Below are 25,251 nucleotides of genomic sequence, written 5' to 3' on the forward strand. Positions count from 1 at the left end.
AGGTGGGAACTAGAGATTCTGTGCTTGCTTGTCATTTTGATGCCATCCTATGTGTCAATTTCTTAACCCTGGTTCGGGGGATAAGGTTATCCAATAAGATTGTTACAATAGGTATCGATCTCAGTCGATATGCCACGAAAGCAAACTAAGCATCATAGGGCCAATTGTTTCCACATTGGGCTGGTCTGATTGCAATAATACTATTTAACATCAATCTTGTTTAGCTTCATTCTAGTGTTCATAAAACGTCCTTTTAATTATTGAGCATCTAAATGTAGAAATATGAGTTACATTTAAGATGTCAAACGAGTTACAACTCAAATCCATCACATTCTCAATGGCTCATCGACCCATCCCAGGAGGTAGACCTACATGTTGAATTTACTGGTGTTAAATTTTTAAGAAAAAATGACAACTTTCTAGAAACTGAAAACTACTACATTTTTCAATTTTTACTAGTCCATTTTTCAAAATTTTTTTTTTTACTCTACATTAAATCTTATTTACAGGAACGTAACATACAACACCTTCCATTAAAAATCAAAGTTCAGTTTTCAGTGTAAAAATCAACAGTTTACACGAGTTACATGTGTTAACTTATTAAGTTTACATGTTATGTTACCTTCTTTTCATCATAGATTTGCATGTTCTGTTTAACCACAAAACCTAGGTAATAAATTGGGACAAGAAAGCCAAAAAAAATAAAAATAAAAATTCCGATAACTATCGAATTTAAAGAAGAGAAAGGGAAGAAGAAAACTCACAAGCATAACTTTTTACTTAAAACATAAAGCCCTACTATAGTGTCAGGGCCAAATGACAGGCCATGTCATAGGGCCGAGAGAAATGATATTCAAATCAAGGGCCCACCTCGGCCCTATGACAGGGCCACTTATCCGAATGGCAAAACCCTAGAACACAATGATAATTGTAAGAGTAAATTTGGCACCTACTTAGATAATAGTTGCATGTCATCTCAAGTTAAAACTAAATCTAAAAGCTAAAAATACATGATGTTACGCCCCTATCTAAACCACCTTGGAATGTCCACCACCCAAGTACTCCAATCTGATAGACGCCTACTCAAAGTGGTTCCGAAGTGATCTCTCCAATGTCAACGACCTGCTATCACACTGCAAGACATAGGTAATCCTGCTGAACTGACCAAAGCGCCCTCGCCTATGAGGCCGAGACGAAGTGCACTCCGGGGATCTCTGTCACAAAATCTGCCGCCAATTTCAGAAGGAGATCTTTGCCAAGATCTCCTTTTCGCCCCTAAGGTTTAAATTGATTTGACGTTTCCATGATGTTAGTTGATGTGACTTATCGACTTTATGTCAACTCAACTCGGGAGAAGCAATTACCCCCTACTCTACGGACGCGGCTGATTGACGCCTATGAGCAGACACCTCATACCGTTAGATGTATACACGTACCCCACATCCAACGGTTCATCTCACCTATAAATACCCAAGGGTTGGCAAGAGGCAAAAGTAATGAAACTCTTACTACATAGTACTCCATAGCAAGTATATATATTTTTTCCTCACCTTTATTATTTTGCACAACCCTTGGGTACTGTTCCGACCACCTGAACCTGACTTGACCGTCGGAGTGTATACGGCCGCCACGACCCCCGCTGGTCCCGACCGTGTGCGTTTGACCGTGCGTTGATTGTGTGAAGGGAGGAATACATGGAGTAACTCTCGGTTGGCCACATGGAATGTCTAATTTTCAAGGTCAACAGATTGGCGCCGTCTGTAAGAAACACTTCACGTTCAAAGTTCTACATTCTCCACCGAAGAAACCACCAGAAAACTAGCGATTAACCCTGAAAAGGGCACGTTCTTGAAAAAAAACAAAGTCGAGTTATAATACAAGCTCTCACCACCCTTGAAAAAGGAGATATGATAAGTTATAGCCATGAAGACGACAACCCCATGAGAGAGGCCTCTGAAGAGGAGGTGCTCCATAAAAATGTTACTCACTGAGACCTCATCACCGACGTCGCCGAGGTGAAAGAACAGCCATGCTCACTAAAGGAATGACTCAAATAGCTACGGGCATGAGAGACATTGCAACTCAGAATATGGCGATGCATGAACTTCTCATGCAAGCCCGAGGTCACCAGGGCTCTCAAATGCTCCAAGGATATCCAATACAGGAAGCCCCAGTACCTCGTTCTCGAGGCCACAGCAGTCAGCACAGAGAACGCCCCCTCGAAAGAGAAGTGGACGCCGAAGCCACGTCTTATGTGTAAGGGAACCAGCCATTAGAACCACACTTAGGGGAAAATTTCCCTCAAGAATATGAGGAACGGAGGTCGGTAAGAGTCTTCGACTGGATTGGGGAGGATCCTAGTAATAGGATCCGCCCAGTGAGAAGATCAGTTCGGCCAGATCAGAAACAAGAACACGCTCCTCCTCCTTCTAGAAATAGGGAGGACAGGAGGAACTTAGTCGATTGGAAGGGTCGAGGAGAAGCACCTCCACCTCCCCAGAACATTCAAGATGATGAAGGGTCAGATGGGCCCTGTCGTTCTTATGAGATTGACGATGATAATGATAACCTCCATTTCTCAAGGGAGATCCGAAACTTCCCAATGCCAGCAAATTTCATACCCCTTAAGATCCCCAAGTATGAAGGAAAGGGGGACCCGGAGAAGCACCTCACCAAGTATATGACAGAAATGAGTCTCAGGGGAGCCTCGCCTGCTTTGAAATGCATAGCCTTCCATTTAACACTAGGCGGAGCCGCCGAAGTGTGGTACAGCAGGCTTCCTCCTCTAAGTATTAGAAGTTGGCCAGATTTGAAAAAGGCATTCTTGAATCAGTACCTCTCGCGAAGAGAAGGAGAGGCCCCAGTGTAACGCCTGCAAGACATAAGGCAAGCCCCCGGAGAGACGCTAAAAAACTATCTCGCCAGGTTTATGGACGAAATCACATACTGCAAATAGGTCACTGACAAAGAAGCCCTTTCAGCCCTGAAAGACGGCCTCAACATGAATACTTTGTTCTGGTGAAACGTGTGCAACAAGAATCCTTCCACCTATGACGAACTCGTGGAAATGATGAGAGTTGAGATCGTAAGTGAAGAAATGATTGATCACCAAAATCGTGCCGCGCAGGGACTCCCTCCTCCTTAGAGGCAGGTAGGTCAAGGACCCGTAGCACACCTTGTTACTCAGCAATGGACCCAAGCAGGACACACAATAGCTCCCACCTCCGGATAGGCATTGGCTTCTGCCACACTAAATGCAGTGTCGGTATTGGCATATGAAAATGCTCCTAGCGAAGCGTGGCCATCTGGAAGAAACGATAGCAAGAAAATGAAGAAGAAGTGATCAAATAGGCCCTTAGAAGGGACAAAGTTTTGCAGTTTCCATCAACTCTATGGGCATGACACCAACGAATGCAGAGACGCTCCTCGACGCCTAGGCCAGACTGACCCACACCCCTTTAGGAGGAATGAATATCCTCGTAGATCTGTCTCCCCGAACAGGGGAGATCGAAGGCACAGAGAGCAGTTTCCCCTGAGAAGAGAATCAAGGGACCAAGGAGAGTCCAAGCAGAGAGATCAGGCCCCATTTTCTGGGGGCCAAATCATCAGGGAAATCGATACCATCATTGGGGGACCCCACATCGGTGGCAATACAAGGAATGCCCAAAGGAATTATACAAGGGAAGCAAAGGACCCACCAATGATCACTTACATTGTCAACGAGTCCCAAGAGGCCAACAGGATGGCCCCAATTACCTTCTCCCAGGAAGATGCGCAAGGAGTTCATCATCCCCATTGCGACGCACTGGTTGTGAGAGCCGTAGTAACCAGAAACGGGCTCAAACGCATGCTCGTCGATAATGGCAGTTCGGTTAACATATTGTTCAGCTCCACCTTTCACAAGATGCAGATTGAACATGGGTTGATCCCATGACCAACCCACTATTCGGATTTACTGGGGACAGCATCGTCCCACGAGGACGGATCACTTTGCTCGTCAAGATGGGTTCAACACCCCTAGTGGCCCAACACTTCATGGAATTCTTAGTGGTAAACCACAGATCGACCTATCATGGAGTATTGGGTAGACCCGCTTTGAAAGATCTTTGTGCCGTTACATCCATCCACTACTTGTGTGTGAAATTTCTGACTGAACATGGGATTGCAACGGTCCGAGGCGATCAGATGGGCTCCAAGGCATGCTACTTAAACTCGTTGAGAAAGTCGGAGCCCCAAACTATTAATGTAATCCTAACTGAGGTTCCCACTGAAGCCAGTACAGACGTGAAAATGCTCGACCCCCTGAACAAGGGCATACCTCTGAACAAGAGGAAGACGTCGACATGGAAGAGGCCCCTGAACAAGGGCACCTTCTTGATGAGTTAGATCCCCGAATAATTGACTCTGAACCAAATTCAACCCCAATGGAAGAACTTAAAACTTTCTTCGCCAACCCAGAAGAACCCAGTCAGGTCTTGCGTATAGGGAAGGCACTGTCCCCCGAAGCAAAAGAAGAGATGATAAGCTTCCCGAAAAGGAACTTGGATGTCTTCGCTTGGAAGCTTGAAGACATGGTGGGAATAGATTCAAGGATCAGTTGCCACCACCTTAACATTAACCCTTCTTGTGCCCCCCATCAACAGAAGAGACGTGCCCTCAATCCGGAGATGTACGAGGTACTGAAAGACGAAGTAAACAAACTTAGCTGTAGTGATTTCATAAGAGAAGCCATCTACCCGAAGTGGATATCCAATCCGGTCCTGGTGAAAAAGCCCAACGAAAAGTGGAGGGTGTGCGTCGATTTCACAAACTTGAATAAGGCGTGCCCTAAAGACAGCTACCCATTTCCAGGATAGATCAACTTGTGGATCCACTGCTGGACACGAACAGCTGAGCTTCATGGATGCATACTCAGGGTACAACCAGATACCTATGTTCCGACCTGATGAGGAAGCTACGTCGTTTATTACGGACAGAGGTCTGTACTACTACAAAGTCATGCCCTTCGGATTGAAGAATGTCAAAGCTACATATCAGAGGCTGGTCAACATGATGTTTGTCGAACTCATTGGTAAAACCATGGAGGTCTTCGTTGACAACATGTTAGTGAAAAGCTTCTAGGCAGCCGAACACGTAAGTCACCTCGATCGAACTTTTCAAAGACTTAGAAAATATAAGATGAAGTTGAATCCCCTCAAATGTACCTTTGGAGTGGCTTCGGGACAGTTCTTGGGATATATTGTCAATCAAAGGGAAATTGAAGCAAATCCAGTGAAAATAATGCCCTAACTAGAGATGAGGTCACCTCAGAAACCAAAGGAGGTTCAAAGCCTCAATGTTCAGATAGCTGCACTTGGTCACTTCATCTCCAGAGCCACAGATAAAAGTTTACCCTTCTTCAATGTGCTTAAGCAAGGAAAGAAGTTCCAATGGACTTCTGAGTGTGAGGAAGCCTTCCAGGTGCTGAAAAAGCACCTCGGAGAGGCACCCCTCCTATCGAAACCTCAATCAGATGAGTCACTACTGCTATACTTAGCGATTTTGAACGTGACGTTCAGTGCCATCCTAGTCAGAGAAGAAAGGGAGCGCCAGCTGCCAGTGTACTACATGAGCAAAACACTTCTCCCAGGTGAAACACGCTACCCAGACATGGAGAAACTGGCACTCGCCCTTATCACAGCCTCAAGAAAACTGAGGCCATACTTCCAGGCCCACTCAATCAAAGTTCTCACCAACTTCCCATTGAAGCAGGTAATGTAGAAAACAGGCGCATTAGGATGCCAGATAAAATGGGCAATCGAGCTCAGTGAGTTCGATCTATTGTTCTGATCTCAACACGCCATCAAGGGCCAGGCCCTTGCGGATTTTATGGTTGAGTTTGTCAAAGCCCCAGAAATGGAGGCGACAATGGAACCAGTCGAGCCCCCCACATGGAAACTATTCGTAGATGGGTCCTCAGGAGAGACTGGCTTCGTGGCAGGGATCGTCTTGAAAAGCCCGAAAGGCCACAAGCTAAATTGCGCAGTAAGGTTTGATTTCAAAGCTTCGAACAACGTCGCTGAATATGAGGCCCTTCTGGAAAGTCTTAGACTTGCTAAAGATATGCAGGTTAGAAGGCTCCTGGCGAGCAGTGATTCTCAACTTATAGTGAATCAGGTCAATGAGAACTTCGTGGCCAAGGACAATAGCATGGTTGCATACTTGAAGTTGGTTTTGGACCTAGTTCTTCATTTTGAAAGGTTCGAACTGACTCAATTCCCCTGCCTAGAAAATACACATGCAGATGCCCTTTCAAAACTGGCCAGCAGCAAGGATTCAGAGTTGCTAAAAGTTGTCCCTATTGAGCACTTGTCAATGCCCTCCACTTCCGGAGGTGAAGATGTACTATGGATAGGAGGCACCCGATCATGGATGCAGCCTATTATCGCCTATCTGAAGAATCAATCACTGCTTGCTTCTAAAAGAAGAAGGACTGCATACTTTCTACAAGAAGATACTCTTTACAAGAGAGGTTTCGCCTCGCCACTTCATATTAACTTGAGTGATCCGATCTTCTGTTATTATCTGGTTATTATTAAGAGGCCCTTAGTCTTGAATGTTCATACAAGGGTAAACAAATCAATACAATAAAATAGCAGAAGCACCAATACTTAATAAAAAATTTCATTTCATTTACTTGAATTTGAAATATAAAAAGGCCGAAGCCATTATAAAAGTTGGCCCTATTCTACTGGGGGGTCTTCTCGGGCCGCTTCTGCCTCGACCGCCTCCGGGGCCTCTAGAGCTTCTTCAGCAAGCCTGTCAGGTCGGCCTCCAGTTGGTCCCCCGAACTCCGCCTCCAAAGAGGAGATGTCCAGAGTGGGGTGGACCTCTTTCAGCCGACCCAACAAGCTTTGGGCACTCCAGGAGGCCCAAAAGTTGGCGAAGTCGTCATACAGGGGGTGTTCTTCAAAGTGGTCAATGAAATTCTGAACCGCCACCTCCCCTGTCGACTTCAACTCCTCCTTCAAGAAGGCGATCTCCTCAAATTGAGCCTCCGCCTTTTCTTTGTTTGAGGCCTCCAGAGCTTCCATGGCGAGCCGGTGGTGTTTGTTGGCGTGATCCACTCGTCGAGTCATGGCAGCCACCTGGCACTCCACCTCATATAGCTCCTTCTTCAGCCGCTCCACTTCAGCTCTGGCGGCAGATAGCTGGGCCTCGACCTCCTTCCTTCCCTTCTCCTCGTCAGTGGCCTTGGCCTGGGCCTCCTTCACAGCATCCTCGTAGTGCATCGCTTCCTCGAGGCACTTGGCGAGGACCTCCCTCTTAGCATTCAAATCCTTCACCAAGCCCTCTAGTTGGATGCTGGTGCTGAGAGCTCGGGCCACGTAGGCACCGTTGGTTGCCACCAGGTGTTTGGCTGTACAGGAAGCGGTGTGGTCCCTCCATTCTTCAGTCCAATATTTGTTGTGGACCATCGCCACCGCAGCGTTTCCAGAGGAAGAGCCTCCAACACTTATTTCACTGGCTCCTCCGAGTTAGTGCCCAAGAAGTCGACCTCCTTAGAGGGACGGGCCCTCTTTCTCCTCTGCTGCCCCGGCACTTGGGCAATAGGTACCGTAGCAAGTGGCGAAGTGGCTGGGGCAGTAGCAATCTCTGCTGGTGCAAGCCTCTTCTCCGGAATGGCCACCCTGATTGGAATTGTAGTCTGCTTCAGAATAGGGTGTAGCCTCACCACAGTTGAGCGTTTGGAAGGGGCGGCACTCTTTTTGCCCTTCCGCAATAGATTGGCCTTGGGGTCCTTTGGCACCTCCTCCTCCGTCGGACGCTGAAGTCTTTTACTGGCATCCACCAGGACCTCCATTTGCGTTCTTGTAGGTGGAGAAGGAGGTTTTCAGTGCCCGTGCCTCTGCCATCATCCTTTGGATGGTCTTAAAGTTGGGGCGCACGGACATCTTCTTGTTGAAGTTGTCTGCAAGGAACAAACAATGAATCAGTACAAGTGTAAAGAGTTCAGAAATATGGAAGGGTAGAGGCATCGGGACAGTTACCTTGAGATGCCATCACGTCGTGTGTAACGAACTGTAGATTTTTTCTGATTAACCGGTGGTATGACCTCTTCTTCTAAGGCAGTTGATAGATGATGCAAATGGTGTCGAAGTCCTCAGAAGACAGTTCGCACCGAGGAAGAGTACCTTCAATAGAAATACAAATGTTAGTCACGATCCGAACTGAAGAGAAGTATAAAGAAACGCAACTGCGATACTCACTAAGTGTCAAGTACTTCATGGGGATCGTAAGAGGTGTTAGGGGGTTCCCCTCCATCGTGTCCCATCGTCCTGCGGCTCAGCACCACGAGCCCTTCCACTCTTTGATGGAGCTCGGCAGATCGAATACGAATAGAGTATGGGAACCCCATGAAGTAAGGTAGTACTAGCCCCGGGTCTTATCCCCCCAGCTGTCACTTTAGGGATATAAAGGGTCTGAAAGACGGAGAAGAGCATCTCAACCCCAAGTGACGCCTCTTTCCACAACATCCAGGAGCCCACCATTTGGCTCCAGGAGTTCGGGTTGAGTTGGGTTGGAGCTAACCCATAAGACCTAAGTACCATCCTAAAGAAAGGGTGGATTGGAGGCCTAAGACCGGCTCTAAGAATCGCCTCACTTATGGCCACACACCTCGGCCTAGGGTAGCAGGCCCTCTTTTCAGGCTCGGGGAGGATAAGATCTATGCTGTCTGGAATCCTATATTCTACCTTAAGTCTCTCCAAGTTGGCCTCCTTTAGTTTGGAGGGGTAATCCGACGTCCCCCAGTGCACAGAAGTATCAGCCGGGCTATCCGGCCTCTTCCACATATTTTCCCCCCAAGTATCACTTCGGCTATATCGGAGGAGGTCGCCACAATGGGCTCGTCCATCCTCACTAATTCTAGCCCCCGCCTCGAACCAGAACTCCCCTCAGAAGCCATTTTTTGAGAAAATAAATATCCCAAAAGATACTGAAACTCACGAATTTAGGGGTTTTCCCAGCCGAAAATGGTCAGGAAATGATGTAAGGTCGTCGAAAATTGATATTTCTAGTCGAAAATGCTCAAAAGACGTTGAAAATCGCGAATGATTTGAGAGCAAATTGAGTTTTCTGTTTGCACAAGGATGAAAAGCTTCAAAGATGTTGAAAGTCTGCCTTTTATGGAACGCTCCAGCTGATCTCCACCATTGAATTCGAATGCAATCAATCTAGGCCGTTCGTCGCATCATCAATCTAGGTGATTGAAATGAAACACCAGATTTGATCTATGCCTAAGATCTTGCCGTGACCCTTACGCTCGCATAAAACGCGTCACCTTGGTCACCACCAGTCGTCGACAATAAGTGGCCGTAGTAGCCTTTAAGGGGAATGGGCATGACACCCAACGGTCACCTTGGAAATACGCAATAGCTATCAAATCATTTAACGTCAGATGCCCGCCTCGGATCAATCCCCTCACTCAACTTTACAAAGCTTAGACGCAGCTGACGCGGAGTTCCCTGTTGGTCATCGCCTCGGTCGCTGCGTTCCCTCCTAAGCTTTACAAAGTTTTAGCCTTCTCCCAACACGTCGTCTCCTGTGGGTCAGCGCACCAATGGCAGATGAGCTCCTCACTCAACTTTACAAAGTTTAGACGCACCTGACGCGGAGTCCCCTGTGGGTCGTCATCTCGATCGCTGCGTTCCCTCCTAAGTTTTACAAAATTTTAGCTATCTCCCAACGTGTCGTCCCCTGTGCGTCAGCGTATCGGTGGAAGATGAGTTCCTAACTCAACTTTACAAAGTGACGCACCTGACGTGAAGTCCCCTATGGGTCGTCGCCTCGGTCGCTGCTTTCCCTCCTAAGCTTTACAAAGTTTTAGCCATCTCGCAACGCATCGTCCCCTGTGGATCAGCACACCAGTGGTAGTTGAGCTCCTCACTCAACTATACAAAGCTTAGACGCAACTGACGCGGAGTCCCTTGTGGGTCATCGCCTGGGTCGCTGCATTGACCTTCTTCCTACGCATCATCCAGTCTTGCATCACTTCAGTCTCACATAAGTAATTATTTTCCTTATGTAGTAGCGAAGCTTTAGAGAGTCTGCCTAAGATCATCGCTTCGACGAATGCAGAAGATCGGCCCACAAACTCCCACAAGTTACGGTCCACGTATCGAAGCATACACATCCGGTCAGGAAGGCAAGTCCACCCATGATATAAATATTCATACTTGGACTTGGGGGACCACTGTTACGCCCCTATCTGAACCACCTCGGAATGTCCACCACCTAAGTACTCCGATCTAATAGGCACCCACCCGAAGTGGTTCTGAAGTGATCTCCCCAATGTCAACGACCTGCTATCACACTACGAGACATAGGTAATCCTGCTGAACTGAACAAAGCGCCCTCGCCCATGAGACCAAGGCGAAGTGCACTCCGGGGACCTCTTTCAGAAGATCCGCCGTCAATTTCAGAAGGAGATCTTTGCCAAGATCTCCTTTCCGTCCCTAAGGATTAAATTGATTTGACGTCTCTATGAGGCTAGTTGATGTGATTTATCGACTTTATGTCAACTCAACTCGGAAGAAGCAATTACCCGCCCACTCTACAGACGCGGCTGATTGATGCCTATTAGCAGACACCTCATATCGTCAGATGTATACACGTGCCTCACATCCAACAGTTCATCCCACCTATAAATACCTAAGGGTTGGCAAGAGGTAAAGGTAATGAAACTCTTATTACATAGCACTCCATAGCAAGTATATTTATTTTCTCCTTGCCCTTATTATTTTGCACAACCCCTGGGTACTGTTCCGACCACCTGAACCTAACTTGATCTTCGGAGTGTATACGGCCGCCACCATCCCCGCTGGTCCTGGCCGTGTGCGTCTGACCGTGTGTTGATTGTGCGTAGAGAGGAATACGTGGAGTAGCTCTCGGTTGGCCACGTAGAAGGTCCAATTTTCGAGGTCAACACATGAAGTACACCTGACAACACAGCAATGTCTACTTTTATGTTTCCATGTTAACTAGCAGAAATTTTGAGTATATTTCTTGACGAACATCGTTAGCATTTCTTGGTGAACCTGGGTACAATTGCTTTAGACACTTATTGCATATTCTGGTCATAACCTATCAATCCGAACACAAGCAAACCATTAATTTCAGTCAGAATCCAGAACGTGTATGTTTAAAGAAATACAAAATCCTCTTTCATATTCAGAGAAGTCCCATGCTATATGCATTAAAAAGAAAACAAAAAAAAAGACTCCTGAAAAAGGGCCAGTCCTAATATTTTGGGGGCCTTAAGCCAACTTTAAATATGGGTCCTATTGAAGAAAAAATATCTTATTCTTTCTTGAGCCTTCTCATATAGAGTTTTAATATAATCCCGAAAAATCTAGTACAGATAACTAAACGCCAAAATTTGAAGAGAAAAATAACAAAATGTAAAAATACAACATGCAATACAAATTAGAAGTGAAGTTTGGCATACAAAACTATAATGAAATGGCAAAGGGGCTTGTTTGTTTCTTTGATCATTTTCTCACTGCAACTATTTAAAACAAAATTGAATATGTATTTGAGTGATTTATGTACAAAATTGGAGAATGTTGACATTGAGAGATTGTATAACAAAATAATGAAAATGACGATCGAATACAAATGAGATTCTAATTTTATATTAATTCATATTAAATTAACTTAAAAAGAACAAGTATGAACACGGATAATGAATTATTAAATTAAAAGTACCCTTGACAAGTATAAAAAAGGCTATTATCATGAAATTAAAGCAAAACAATAATAATAACAGTCTATAAACTTTATAGTATAAGCTTTGAAGATATAGGAGAAATTAAAAAACCTATAAGGCTCTAATAATCGTAGTGATACCAGAGCAATATGTTAAATTGAATCTTCAAAATTTTAATTCAAATGAGATAATTTATTTCTTATTTGGTTGAAAAAAATTATGGTGACTTATTGTTGGAAGTGAAATTTGAAAAGACAAAGAGACATTTGTTGTTTGATTAAGAAAAAAAATTGGGTGTTTGGAAGATAAATGGCCAAATTACTTAGAGGGAGGGGGAGAGAGAGAGAGAGAGTAATATTTGAATAATTTATATGAAGCGATAAGCTTTATGCTATTTATATGTTTTTCTAAAGATTTTTGTATTTTCAATTTTTATTAATTTCTTGTGCTTGTATATTGATCATTCTATCTTAAAAAATTTCATAAATATAATATTTGTTTTTCTTCAACCAATTAACCTTACATAATTTGGGGCTCTCACCAAAGTGGGGCATTACGCGATCGCTTATCCCACCTATAGTCAAGGCCGCCACTGTCCTGAAAACTTTACAAAAAGCCATCCCAATTTGTTAGTGTAAATGTGGCAACGAACTAACATGAAGAATAGCCTTCCGATTGAAATTAGTTTATCAAGACCATGTTCAAGGTTTTTACATCTACAAGTAAATATTGTTAGAACTCTCAATTTCATAGTTGAGAACAATGATTAGAGCATGCTTGGCTAAGCGTACAAAGTTTACTTTTAAGTGATTAAGTAATTTTTCAAAGAAGTTTGGAATTAAAAGATTAGTTAAAAGTATCATTTACCTTTCTAAGCTTCATTTTGATAAATTAGTCTAGTACACCGTATTGATCCTTTCAAGATCTGATTCAACTCTATTTAGAAATTTACGAAGCCTATTGTATTACATAGCTTGTTCTTCTAGGTTCAATCATTTTAGAGTAAATGAAAGAGCATTTACTTGGGAATGCAATAGATGTTGAGATTTATTGTTCAAAATCAACAATTAGTGTGTATGGAATGGAAAAATTGGAAGTTGGCTGAAAAATCATACGTTGGGTCCTAGTTATTACCATGCGATCGTATGGCCATATACCGAGGCCAAAGGGCCTCGGTTCACTTGAACCATGTGACCGCATGGATTTGTACCATGTGGTCGCATGGTATAAAATTTTGGCCGTTGGAGGCCTTTTTCTGAAAGTTAGATATTTGAATCTTGGTGGCCTTTCACTTGGTTTTTTACACCATTTCACGCCTTTATTCGTGGCCTATATATAGTAGATCTATATTCAAGGCTTTGGCAATTGAGATCCAAAATCATTTCAAAAGCAAAGATCAAAATCCCGGTTTACATTCATATTCATTTTCTTATCGTGTTCTTCAAGTTTTGGTGGAAAATACTTTGTGCTTTTGTATTTTCTGCAACAAAGCTTGTTATAATTCATCAAAACCATTTTCTGAAATACCCTTAAACATCTCATAATACCTGAGAGGCGAAAAATAACGTTTGAGGGCAGCGATCCCGCGTTCGAACCTTTGATATTGTTCTAGACAACATTTGTGATTTCTTCATCTAATTGTTGCAAATTTCTTGTTATTTCTTTTATTTCTACTCAATCCCTCCATTATTTACCAACAATCTCAAACGTTAGTTGTGCGATGGAGAGCGAGACAACAATGGTAATAATCAAACTCATGAATCAAGACTTGGTGAGGTTGGATCAGTTCGATGGTACAAACTTCACTAGGTGGCAAGACAAATTGAAATTTCTCCTTACTGCGTTGAAGATCTTCTATATACTTGATCTAGATTTGGCGCCATTACCGGAACCCACAAATGGAGAGTCCGAAGCAATCAAGATCGAAAGATAGAAACACCAAGAAGATGAATTGATTTGTCACAGTCACATACTCAATGCGTCGTCAGATCGTTTGTATGATTTATACACTAACACAACTTCAGAGAAAGAAATCTAGGATGCATTGGAAAGTAAGTACAAAGTCGAAGAGAAGGTACCAAGAAGTTTTTGATTTCTAAATACTTCGACTTTAAGCTTCTTAATAATATCCCCTTACTTCCCAAGTGCATGAGTTACAAGTGATTGCCAACAAGTCAAAAGCAAATATTGAAATCTCGGAGACCTTTCAAGTGGGAGCTATAATTGCCAAACTCTCGGGGACTTGGAAAGGATACTAGAAGAAAATAATGCATAGTTTCGAAAATTATTCTTTGAAACAATTGAAAAAAATCTTCAGATTGAGGAGGAATCCAGATGCATGATAGGAGTAAAAACTATTTGGAATGAACTTCCAAAGCTAATGCTGTTGAAAAATCTGAACCGTTTGCAAAATCCAACAAGAGGAACCTTCAAGGAACTTCAATAAGTCCAAGAAGAAAATCAAAGGAGGATGTTTTGTGTTGTAGAAAATCTGAACACTATGCAAAGGATTGTAGTAACCGAAAAAGAAACAACTCTGAAGGTAAAATAAATTTCATCCAAGAAGACAAAATTGTGACCGTCGTAAGTGAAATAAATGCAATCAAGGGAAAGATTCCTGAGTGGTGATATGGTACTCGTGCTACTATACATGTATCATATGACAAATCATTATTCAAAACATATCATAAAGTGGATGGAGACCAAGAGATTTAAATAGGTAACGAAGTTTGGTCCAAGGTCATTGGAAAAGGAAATGTTGATATCATCTTCACTTCCAGAAAAACTGCGACTCTTACAAATGCACCATATGTTACGGATATGAATATGAACTTGGTTAGTGGAAATCTCTTAGGCAAACTGAGCATTAAAAGTATATTTGAGACCGGTAAACTTGTATTATTCATTAATGAAAAATTTGTTGGTAAATGCTATTCTTGTAAAGGAATGGTCAAATTATGTAGTATTGACAAAAAATAAATAAAGTTGATTTTGCTTATTCTCTTGACTTATTTTCATTGTAGCATACTAGATTATATCATATTGGTAAAATTACTATGTAATGTATGAAACTCTTCATATGATGAAAATAATGAATATAAATGCAAAACATGTGTAGAATCTAAAATGATTAAAAAGTCATATCAAAGTGTGAAAATGACATCTAGTATCTTAAAATTAATTCATACAAATATATATTAATTACATGGTATGTTAATAGAGATGGAAAATAGGTATTTTATTAATTTTGTTGATGATTGCAATAGATACACATATTTTTATTTGATGAAACATAAACATGAGACTTTTGAAATGGTTAAGGTGTATAAGAATGAAATTGAAAATCATCTAGGAAAGGAAATAAAGACCTTAAGAAGTGATATAAGTGGTGAATACTTTTCTAGTGAATTTAACTTATTTTATGAACAACTGACATAATTTACCATTATTCTGCACTTAGGGCACCCGAACAAAATGGTTTGGCTGAAAGAAAAAATAGAACCTGAGTTGAAATGATTAATGTCATGCTTAATTATGTTACGTTGCCATTTAATTTGTGGGGTGAAGCCTTATTAAGTACATATAGGATACTTAATAGGATTCATTCTAAATATACAAAAGTTTCTCCTTATGAACTGTGGAAAGAAAGAAAATCGAAAATTGGATACTTCAAAGTGTGGGGGTGTCTTGCTTAGTGCAAGTAGATGAACCCTAATAGGACCAAATTGGGTTTAAGAGGCATTAAGTGTGTCTTCGTTGGATATGCTAACAATAGTAAATCTTATAGATTGCTAAACTTGGAGACCAATGTAATTATTGAATCAAGTGACATAGAGTTCTTTGAAGATTCGTTATGTTTGGATAATAAATTAAGGAAAAATCTTGAAAATATCCCTAGCTCAAGTGAAACATATGATGAAATGTCTTCTAAAGATATTGATAAGTCTAGTGAACCACGAAGAAGTAAGAAAACTCGAATTGAGATGTCTTTGGGACCGGATAAAATTGATTCTCAACTTATCTCATTTTATTTAGTAGAGAGAAATGAGTTGAATGCTAAAAGAACAATTTCTTTTATTCTACAAGTGAAAACCGACCCTCAAATTTATAAGAAAACTATGACTTCTCGTGATAGCATTTTCTGGAAAGATGTAATTAAAGATGAAATGCATTTGATAATGTCTAATAAAACTTGGGAACTTGTCAATTTATCGTCGAGATCCAAACCTATTGGATGTAAATAGGTATTTAGAAAAAAATATAATGTTGATGGCTCTTTAAATACTTTCAAAACTAGATTGGTAGCCAAAGGTTATCAACAAAAGGAAGGAATAGACTATCTTGACACTTATGCACCGGTCACTAGAATAACATCAGTAAGGATATTATTCGCTCTAGGTTCAATACATGACTTGCATGTTCATCAAATGGATATCAAGACGGTATTTTTAAATGGAGATCTCGATGAGGAGGTCTATATTAAACAACTCGAAGGGTTTGTTCTACCTGAAGACGAACATAAGGTGTGCAAGTTGGTGAAAATCGTTATACGGCTTCAAGCAAGCACCTAAGAAGTGGCATGAGAAGTTTGACTTATCAATTATATCATACGGGTTTAAACATTATAGCGTAGATAGATGTTTATAAGCTAAAGTATGTGATGAATGTGTGACTTTTATATGGTTATTGTTGACGACATGTTGATTATAAGTAATCACATGGACGGTATGGAAGAAACGAAGATGTTTCTATCTTTCAGATTCAAAATGAAGGACCTTGGATAGGTGAATACCATTTTAGGTTTCAAAATCACAAAGACTAGTGGGGGTTACTATCTAAATTAATCACATTATATCGAGAATGGAATAAATAAGCTCAAACATTTGAAGATAAAAGAGTATAATACCTTGATTGATTCAAGTTCAAAACTTGTAAAGAATGATGAAAGGACGATTGCTCAACTTGAATATGCTAGTGCTATAGGGAGTCTTATGTATGCAGTTCAATTCACAAGATCGAATATAGCCTATGCAATAAGTAAACTTAGTAGGTTTACTAGCAATCCAAACAATGATCATTGAAAGACTATTGGGAGAGTTCTTGGATATTTAAAGAAAACTAAGAACTTAGGTCTTCAATATACTAAGTTTCCGGCGGTATTGGAAAGATTCACTAATACTAGTTGGATTGTAGCACGGGTGAAAGTAAATCCACTTCGGGTTGGGTGTTTACTCAATGAGGAGGTGCTGTTTCTTGGAAGTCAAAGAAACAATCATGCATAACACACTCGACTATGAAATTTGAATTTGTAGCACTATCGAAAATCGAGAAAGAGACTGAGCGGCTTAAGGATCCCTTGTATGAAATACCTTTGGGATCGAAAAATATTTCTTCAATACCTATCATGTGTGATAGTCAAGTCATATTAACAAAAGCATATAATGAGGTATACAATGGAAAGTCTAGACATATGGTCTTAGATATGACTACATAAGGAAATTAATTAAAGATGGAATAATTTTTCTAAATTATGTGAGGTCAATTGAGAAATTTGCGGATCCTTTGACTAAACCTCTAAATATAGATTTAATAGCATTTTCTTCGAATAAGATGAGGTTGAAACTCCTAAATTAAAAAAAGTCTACCAATGATGGCAAACCTACCTGTCGTTACTCAAAAGGTAATCCAAAGGTTCAAAAAGTAGCAAGTCACTTGATATGTAGATATTGCAGCATTATTAAAATTCGCAATGATCATATCTTAATTAAAATAATACTGGTTGTTACCGAAGTGGGGGTTGAGTTTTAAGCTCTTAATGAAGTTCAGTGCTAAAACATAAGTACCTCTAAAAGTAACAAATGTGCTGAAAAAACTTCACTTAAAACAAATTTCAAGGTGGTGCTGCCTTAATAGAGAGTTGGAGTTTCTCTCTTAAAAATTTGTTGAAAAGAATAAACGCAAGGCCATAATAATGCTAAGCGAGTTATGAGGAATTTAAAAACACGTGGTACTCGTGTGTGTGTCCATACCAGTATTGTCATATGGAATAACTGGTTCAAAGCTTCAGCTACCTTTAATTTTGATTTTACTTTGTTTAAATTACACTATTGTTAGATTCAAATCGAAATATATCTAATTCTTATGCATGAATATCGTATACTATGAACATGTAACTTGTTAATTTTGAACAAGTGGGGAATTGTTGAGATTTGTTGTTCAAAATCAACAATTAGTGTGTATGGAATGGAAAGATTGGAAGTTGGCTAAAAAAATCATGTATGGAATGGAAAGATTGGAAGTTGGTTGAAAAATCATTCGTTGGGTCCGAGTTATTACCATGTGACCACATGGTTCTCTTGAACCATGCAACCGCATGTTACAAAATTTTGGTTGTTGGAAGTCGTTTCTGAACGTTAAATATTTGAATCTTGGTGGCCTTCCACTTGGTTTTTGGCACCATTTCACTCCTTTATTCGTGGCTTATATATAGTATATCTATATTCAAGGCTTTGGGTATGAAGAACACTTGAGATCCAAAATCATTTCAAGAACAAAGATCAAACTCCCGATTTTCATTCATATTCATTTTCTTATCACGTTCTTCAAGTTTTGGTTAAAAATACTTTGTGCTTTAGTATTTTCTGCAACAAGACTTGTTATAATCTTTCAAACCATTTGCCAAAATACCATTAAACATCTCATAACACCAGAGAGGTGGCAAATAACGTTTGAGGACAGCGTTCCCGCGTTTGAGCCTTCGATGTTGTTCTAGACGACATTTGTGATTTCTTCATCTTGTTGTTGTGAATTTCTTGTTATTTCTTACGTCTCTACTCAATCCCTCCATTATTTACCAACAAAAGACACTTCTGAAAGTAGATAAAATCATATGGTGGTTCCGATCTTCATGGTTCCCAACTTAACAAGATGAACTTCTTGAGGATGAAGATCGTATCCAATATGCAACTCTTCAAATAATTTCTTCATCTCAAGAACCAGCTCGGTTCTTCGTCGGCTCCTACTGAAGTCTTGAAAGTTCATTGCCTGATTGAAAAAGAGAGCCATCTTAATCTTGTTTACATTTTCAATCTCTTGCGTAACTACATTGTGATTAGGATGCCACTTCTGGGGAATTTTTTCTAGATACCTAGCAATCAAAATACAATAAGAGGGTAAACTAGAGAACACAAGAATAAAACCGGTCGGTCCATTTAGTTTTCAAAACACTGCATGTTTAATATAACGTTCAGATAATTAACTTCTTAATTTGAGAAATTCATAGGTTTTTCCTACTTATTTGGAAATTTAATGCTTTTCTTCCTCTGTAGAAAACATTGTAGAGAAGAAATTAGCTTAGTTTAACAATGCACAAATAATGAGTTCATCTCTTTAAATTGCCCAAATATCGAGAAATTTGAAGGAAATGCGACAAACTAAGATTTGAAATTATAATTTTGGCAATGTTTCAGGCTGGTATTAATTCATGCCAACATAAGAATAAATTTTATGTGAATCTTTTTAGGGCATCGCTATTTACATCCACAGTTTACACACACACACACACACACACACACACACACACACACACATGTGTGTGTGTGTGTGTGTGTGTGTGTGTGTGTGTGTGTAACTCAAATTCTAATAATAATAAAATATCATCTTCAACGAAAAAAAAAATCAATACATTATTAGAGTTGTAATTCTTTCACAATATGAAAAATGGAATATTATTTTTTATGCTCTTTCAAGTATTGGTTTGACATATGAAAATATACGAGAAATTTCAAAATAGGTTTCAATACCTGTCCAAATATTCTTACCTTACAAAATGAAATAAACTTAAAATTATCAGCTGAAACACAGACAACCAAAATTATGAGCTTATAAGAAAAAATAAAAATAAAAAATGGCCATCTTCATCTAAAATCATAAAGTGATAAAACCCTAATCTTAAAATATCCGCTTCAGCGGAAATTAAAAAAAAAACACAATATTAGAGTTATAATTCTTTCATGATATCAAAATTGAAATATTATTTCTTTTTATGTTTTTTTCAAGTATTAGTTTGACATTTGAAAATATACGATAAATTTCAAAATAAGTTTCAATACCTATCAATAAATTCTTATATTACAAAAGAAAAAAAAAAACTTAAATTTTCAATCGAAACACAAACAACCAAAATTATGAACTTATAAGCTTAAAAAGCAAAAATTAAATAAAATAAAATTGATTAATATATGATTTGAGGAGGAATTTGCTTGGTTGCTTGAATAGTATACCCTTGATAGAATCTTATAAATTCAAGAAAAGAGATTTGCTAACCTTTTTAACTAAATATTAAAGTACCGACATTACAATACAGAAAATAAAAAGTAAGAACCAGATTAAATGTTAATAATGATTGGATGAATATAGTGATCTTTAAATTTTTGAAATTGTATTAAGAATGTATTTATATTGTGATGAATATATAAAATTTGTATGGATCTATAACGTTTAAATGAATGAATTTAATAAGGATAATATTGAAATTTGACATCGAGGAAAATGATAATTTTTTAAAATTTTAATATTTTAATAATGATGTAAATAGAGTGGGATGCATGTATAAAAGCTATGGATATAAATAGTGGCACCATTTTTTTACTATAAATCATCAATAATATTAATCATGTAGAAGCTCGAATCAGGACAACAATTGATATTAACTTTACACACCACAAACGAAAAATGGAAAGTATGGGTACACTACTAGTTCAGTAGTTCTTGGCAATTAATAGCATCAAGGAACATAAAGGAAAACACGAACTTACTTCTTTACTTTTTCTTTCGAAGCTCCTATTTTTCTCTACCCGTGTGTTGAAACCGATGGAAAAACTCGAACAAATCACCCATATCTGAGCCTCTATAGAATATTGATTTTTTGAAGAATGTGTAATTAAAAAGTTAGAAAAATTTTGAATTTACGTATAAAAGATTTTATAGTATAGATATGTGGTTAAATTCAAATTTATAATAAGCAATATAAGACATTTTTCAAAATTTAGTGGCCAAAGTTCGAAGTTTTTCAAAGTTCAGTAGCAAAAATTCTACTACCTTAAAGTTTAGTGAGCAATAGAAGATATTTTTCAAAATTTAGTTATCAAAACTTGATCATCTCAGAGATTAACGATGTGATAGAGTGTCATGTGTGCATTTCGTCAGCAACGTCGTCAATTTCATTAGAAATTTGAGACGAAAGTTATGCTAATGGATAATATAAAACATTTTTCAAAGTTTAGTGATTAAAACTTGATATTTTAAATTTTAACGAGCAATTGAAAACATAGACCTAAATTCGGTGATCATTAGAACAATTAACTCAGTGTTTAACGCCTTGGCATTGTTGTACGATAAAAGTTGTCGCCTTGACAATCACAATTAAACCAAAGTTTTGAATAGTGTTTTTTTAAGAGAATGTGTCGTTGAAAAGTAGAAAAAAAAAGTTTTGAAATTACATGTAAAATATTTTATAGTATGAATGTATGATAGAAAATGAGTAGATAGAAAAAAGAATTTAAAAATAATAGTTGTCAAAATAGGGGCTTTTGTGACAAAAATTGAGTGACTAAAATGAAATCTTTCTCAAAGTTGGGTGACCTCTAGCGTTTTCACCCTTTTTCTTCGGTTCTACCCCTGCAATGGTGGATGTCAAGCCATGACCACCGTCACCGCTACGGCCGCGGCCGCCTCATACCACCGTCTCACAAAGCCTCTCTCAGTCATCGCCAGTATAACCTCTCTCCTCCAATCCTTGAACCCCCAACACCCAAACACTCACCAAAATCCAGACCCTTCACTTCTCAACCACTTCTCCCCATACTTAACCCCAACCTTAGTCATTCAGACCATCAAAAGCCAAACTAGCCCTTACCATTCGCTTTTCTTCTTCAACTGGGCCTCTTGCCTGAGCTCGAACTCAAATAACTACACCCACAATCATTTTTCCTACATTGCCATAACTGATAAACTCATTTCACATAAATTATTTTCCTTAGCGGCGGATTTACTGAAATCACATGACAGATTTTCTGACTTTATGGTGGGAAAGTTTATCAAAGCTCATGGTGATTTAGGCCATTTGAAGTGGGCTGTTAAGCTTTTACATCAAGTGAAGGAGAGGGAATTTGGTTGTTGTTTATTTTCCTATAATGCCCTTTTGGGTGTTCTTATTAAGGCCAATAGGGTTGATTTAGCCTGGGGGTATTTCGGACAGATTGTTAAAGAAGGTGTTGTGGAACCTGACGTTTCTACTTACACAATAATGATCAAGGGGTTGTGTAAAGTGGGCAGGCTGGATGATGCCTGGAAACTGTTTGATGAAATGCCTCTGCAAAGGAATATGGTTACTTGTAATACTATTATTGATGGGTTTTGCAAGAAAGGTTTTGTGGAAAATGCTAAAATAATTGTCGACGAGATGGTTCAGAGTGAGACTTGTTTGCCTGATGTGGTTACTTATACTACTTTGATTGATGGGTATTGCAAGAAAGGGGAGGTGGAAAATGCTATGAAGTATTTTGATGAAATGGTGAAACGGGGGAGTTGTGCACCTAATTTATTGACATACAATGTTTTGATCAATGGGTTGTGCTTGAAAGGAAATCTTGATGAGGCAAGGAGAATGATGACTAGGATGAGGTTGAGTGGAGTGAGGGATAATGTTGCGACTTGTACAAGTTTGTTGAGGGGCTATTGCATTGCTGGGAGATCGAACGAGGCTATTCAATTTTTTAAAGAAATGGTTAATCTTGGTATGAGTCTTGATGGAAATTCATATGCTATTGTTGTGAATGAGTATTGCAAGTTGAGAAGACCAGATGAAGGGTTTGCCCTGCTAAGGGAAATGAGGGCTAGAGGCATTAATTCGAGTGTTGTGAGTTTTAATGCTGTCTTAAGGAGTCTTGTCCAGCTGCAAGAACTTGATAAGGCAATTCTCCTTTTGAGGCATATGCCCCGAATGGGTTGCATTCCAAACTTTTTATCATATAATGTGGTGATAATCGGCCTTGTGAGTGCTAAACGAAGGATGCAAGAAGTCGACATGCTTGTTAATGATATGCTTCAAGATGGCCATGGCCTTGATGCTACATTGTATAGTTTCTTGGTTAAAGCATGTTGTGAAAATGGAGATATAAATAAGGCAATATGGCTTTTTAAGGAGATGATTAATGTGAAATATGTGATCAATCTGGAGTGCTTTGCAGTTCTTTGTGGGGAATTGTTTGCAACTGGGAGGGCATCCGAGGTGGAAAATCTTTTCGAGCAGTTGAGAAACGTTCTTCCTGTGAGCGATGTGAAATATTATCGAAGGATTTTAAACAATTTATTGTGTAGAAATGGGGATCATCAATGTATTTCACAGTGATGGATCCTAAAAGATACAGATACTTTTTGTTCAGTTGATTAAAGGGTGGAGGTTGATCTCTAAATCCTCTGAGCTGTGCTGAAAGCGAATTATTATTGCCAAGGGGACTTCCTATATATTTTATTTATTATTATATTTTGTTGGGTGGGACGGTGGCTCTTTCCTGTGGAAGAGCATAATTTGGGGACGGTGAGCTGATTGAGCAGGGTGTACGGTAAAGAAATTGGGGATGGCAACATGATGAATGTATTTGATGACCCATGGCTGCATGAGGCCGAAGTCCTTTCGGCCGTAACGAACTTGATTAAGAATTGAGTAGATTTTTGTTCCACCGGAGGCAGCTGCTATCCATCCCACTTAGTGGTCGGCAAAGGGATGACAGCATAATTTGGCATTATGACCTCCAAGGTGTTTGTACAGACGGAACTGGATATAGGTTCTTGACTGATGTGGGGACGGACTCAATGGGTACTAGTGCTTGGAGTGATGCCTCATGGTGGAAAACTGTGTCATAAGTGGTCATATTCATCTAGTTTTCTTACTTTAGGAGTAGACACTAGACATGAGCTAGATAAAGAGGGGTCTAGCACCTCCTCTTTCCCAATCACCACCCGGGTAAGTTCTCTGGGAGACCAGTCTTTCTCAAGCTGCCTCTGTCTGCAAAGACCTCACCAAAAAATCTCTCCCAAGTCGTTAGTATCCCTTTGTGAGTCTTTTGCTGAAGAATTTATCCTCAGTATCCCAAACACGATGAAAAAGGCCCTTACCAGTGTGGCGGCCTTCGTCTTTCAGCTTTAGGACTAACTTAGTCTTCTTTAATAAATACGTATTCAATGAGTGACTGCCGGCAATGCCTGTGGAACAGGTGAGTCCTCTCTTCATGCCTTGTTTTGGTGTACAGTTGCACGTGAGGTAGTTCAGTGGACGGCATCAGGGACTTATTGGCTGGAATTTGTAGGGAGTGCACCTCACTTGAACTGGCAACTATCGGCTGAATGGTTCTTTGAGGAAGCTGGGGCAGGCCTGTCCTTTGGATGGTGATGGGAGGCAGGAAACAATACAAAATCAAAGCAGGGTCATGTGGGTTCTGCCATTAGTTGGGAGATTGAAGTTTAATACAGATGCATCCTTGCAAAGTGGGGTTAAAGTTTTCCAAATGAGGGCTGTTATTCGAGATCATGCTGGAGTTGTACTGGTCATAAGAGAGTGCTGGGATTTCTTTCAGTTGAGAATGATGAAGCTACTGCAAGATGGGATAGGCTGAACTTTGCGAAGGAAAACCATCTCGATGTGGAGATCGTGGAAAAAGATTCACTGCGTGCTGTTCAAAGCCTCAAGTCTGATTTTTGCCTTGCTCCAAATGAAGTTATCCTTTCTGATATTATAGCTTTAACCGTCTAGGAAAAGAGAGAATATTGGCTGAACTTTCTTCAAGCCCTTACCTATTTAACATACATTTAGTGAAGAATAATGCTATGTAGCCCAACCAGAACCGCAACCCCAGCCTAGATAGTACTAAATGATAGGCTAAATGAAAGGTGAAATTAAATTACTTATATAATTTCACCTATCATTTAATGCCACATTAAGGCCACCTAAATGGGGTTGTATATAATGTATACTTCTTGCTTAAAAGGCTTTGATTTATTCATTAAAGATGATTGTTCCTATAATTTTTATATGATCATCTGGTTAAATGATTGAACCTTTTTTCTTGGATTTAGTGGAGCTATTTCACCAGGTTTTTGGTACTGTATAGAACTAGAGAAAACATGTATCACTTTTTTAACTTCTCATTTGCTGCAAATGTATCACTTTTTTAACTTCTCATTTGCTGCAAAAGTGATTTTGAAAAATGATTAGAAGCTGTAAATACATTGCACTGGCACAAAGCAATCTGAGAGGAGATGAGATGAATTTTTGTTTGAGCCGTGCTTCACGTACAGAGGGGAGCCTTACAGACTTTTTCCAGAATACACACATACGTGGGGCCCACGTAATTATTTTTTTTAATACATGTGGGGCCCCTGCACGATGAGGGGTCCTATAAAACATCCGAGTAAAATTCTGTACACTACCTTGGGCACTTCTG

The 25,251-nt window shown here is 39.7% G+C and overlaps 1 protein-coding gene across 1 annotated transcript; it reads left to right on the forward strand.

The window, feature by feature from the left end:
• The first annotated feature begins 21,351 nt into the window (after positions 1–21,351).
• On the forward strand, positions 21,352–24,815 carry LOC111397582 (pentatricopeptide repeat-containing protein At1g05670, mitochondrial-like). Its single transcript, XM_023024575.1, has 2 exons — positions 21,352–23,260; positions 23,562–24,815. The coding sequence occupies exon 1, from the start codon at positions 21,450–21,452 to the stop codon at positions 23,157–23,159; it is 1,710 nt and encodes a 569-aa protein (XP_022880343.1). The 5' UTR covers positions 21,352–21,449; the 3' UTR covers positions 23,160–23,260; positions 23,562–24,815.
• Positions 24,816–25,251: the final 436 nt, after the last annotated feature.

The sequence above is a fragment of the Olea europaea genome, chromosome 7 (genome assembly GCF_002742605.1).
Source record: "Olea europaea var. sylvestris chromosome 7, O_europaea_v1, whole genome shotgun sequence".
NCBI classification, from domain to species: Eukaryota; Viridiplantae; Streptophyta; class Magnoliopsida; order Lamiales; family Oleaceae; genus Olea; species Olea europaea.

Bases quoted from the DNA above. Each gene is read 5' to 3' on its own strand.
- LOC111397582 (XM_023024575.1), top strand. From the start codon at position 21,450: ATGACCACCGTCACCGCTACGGCCGCGGCCGCCTCATACCACCGTCTC.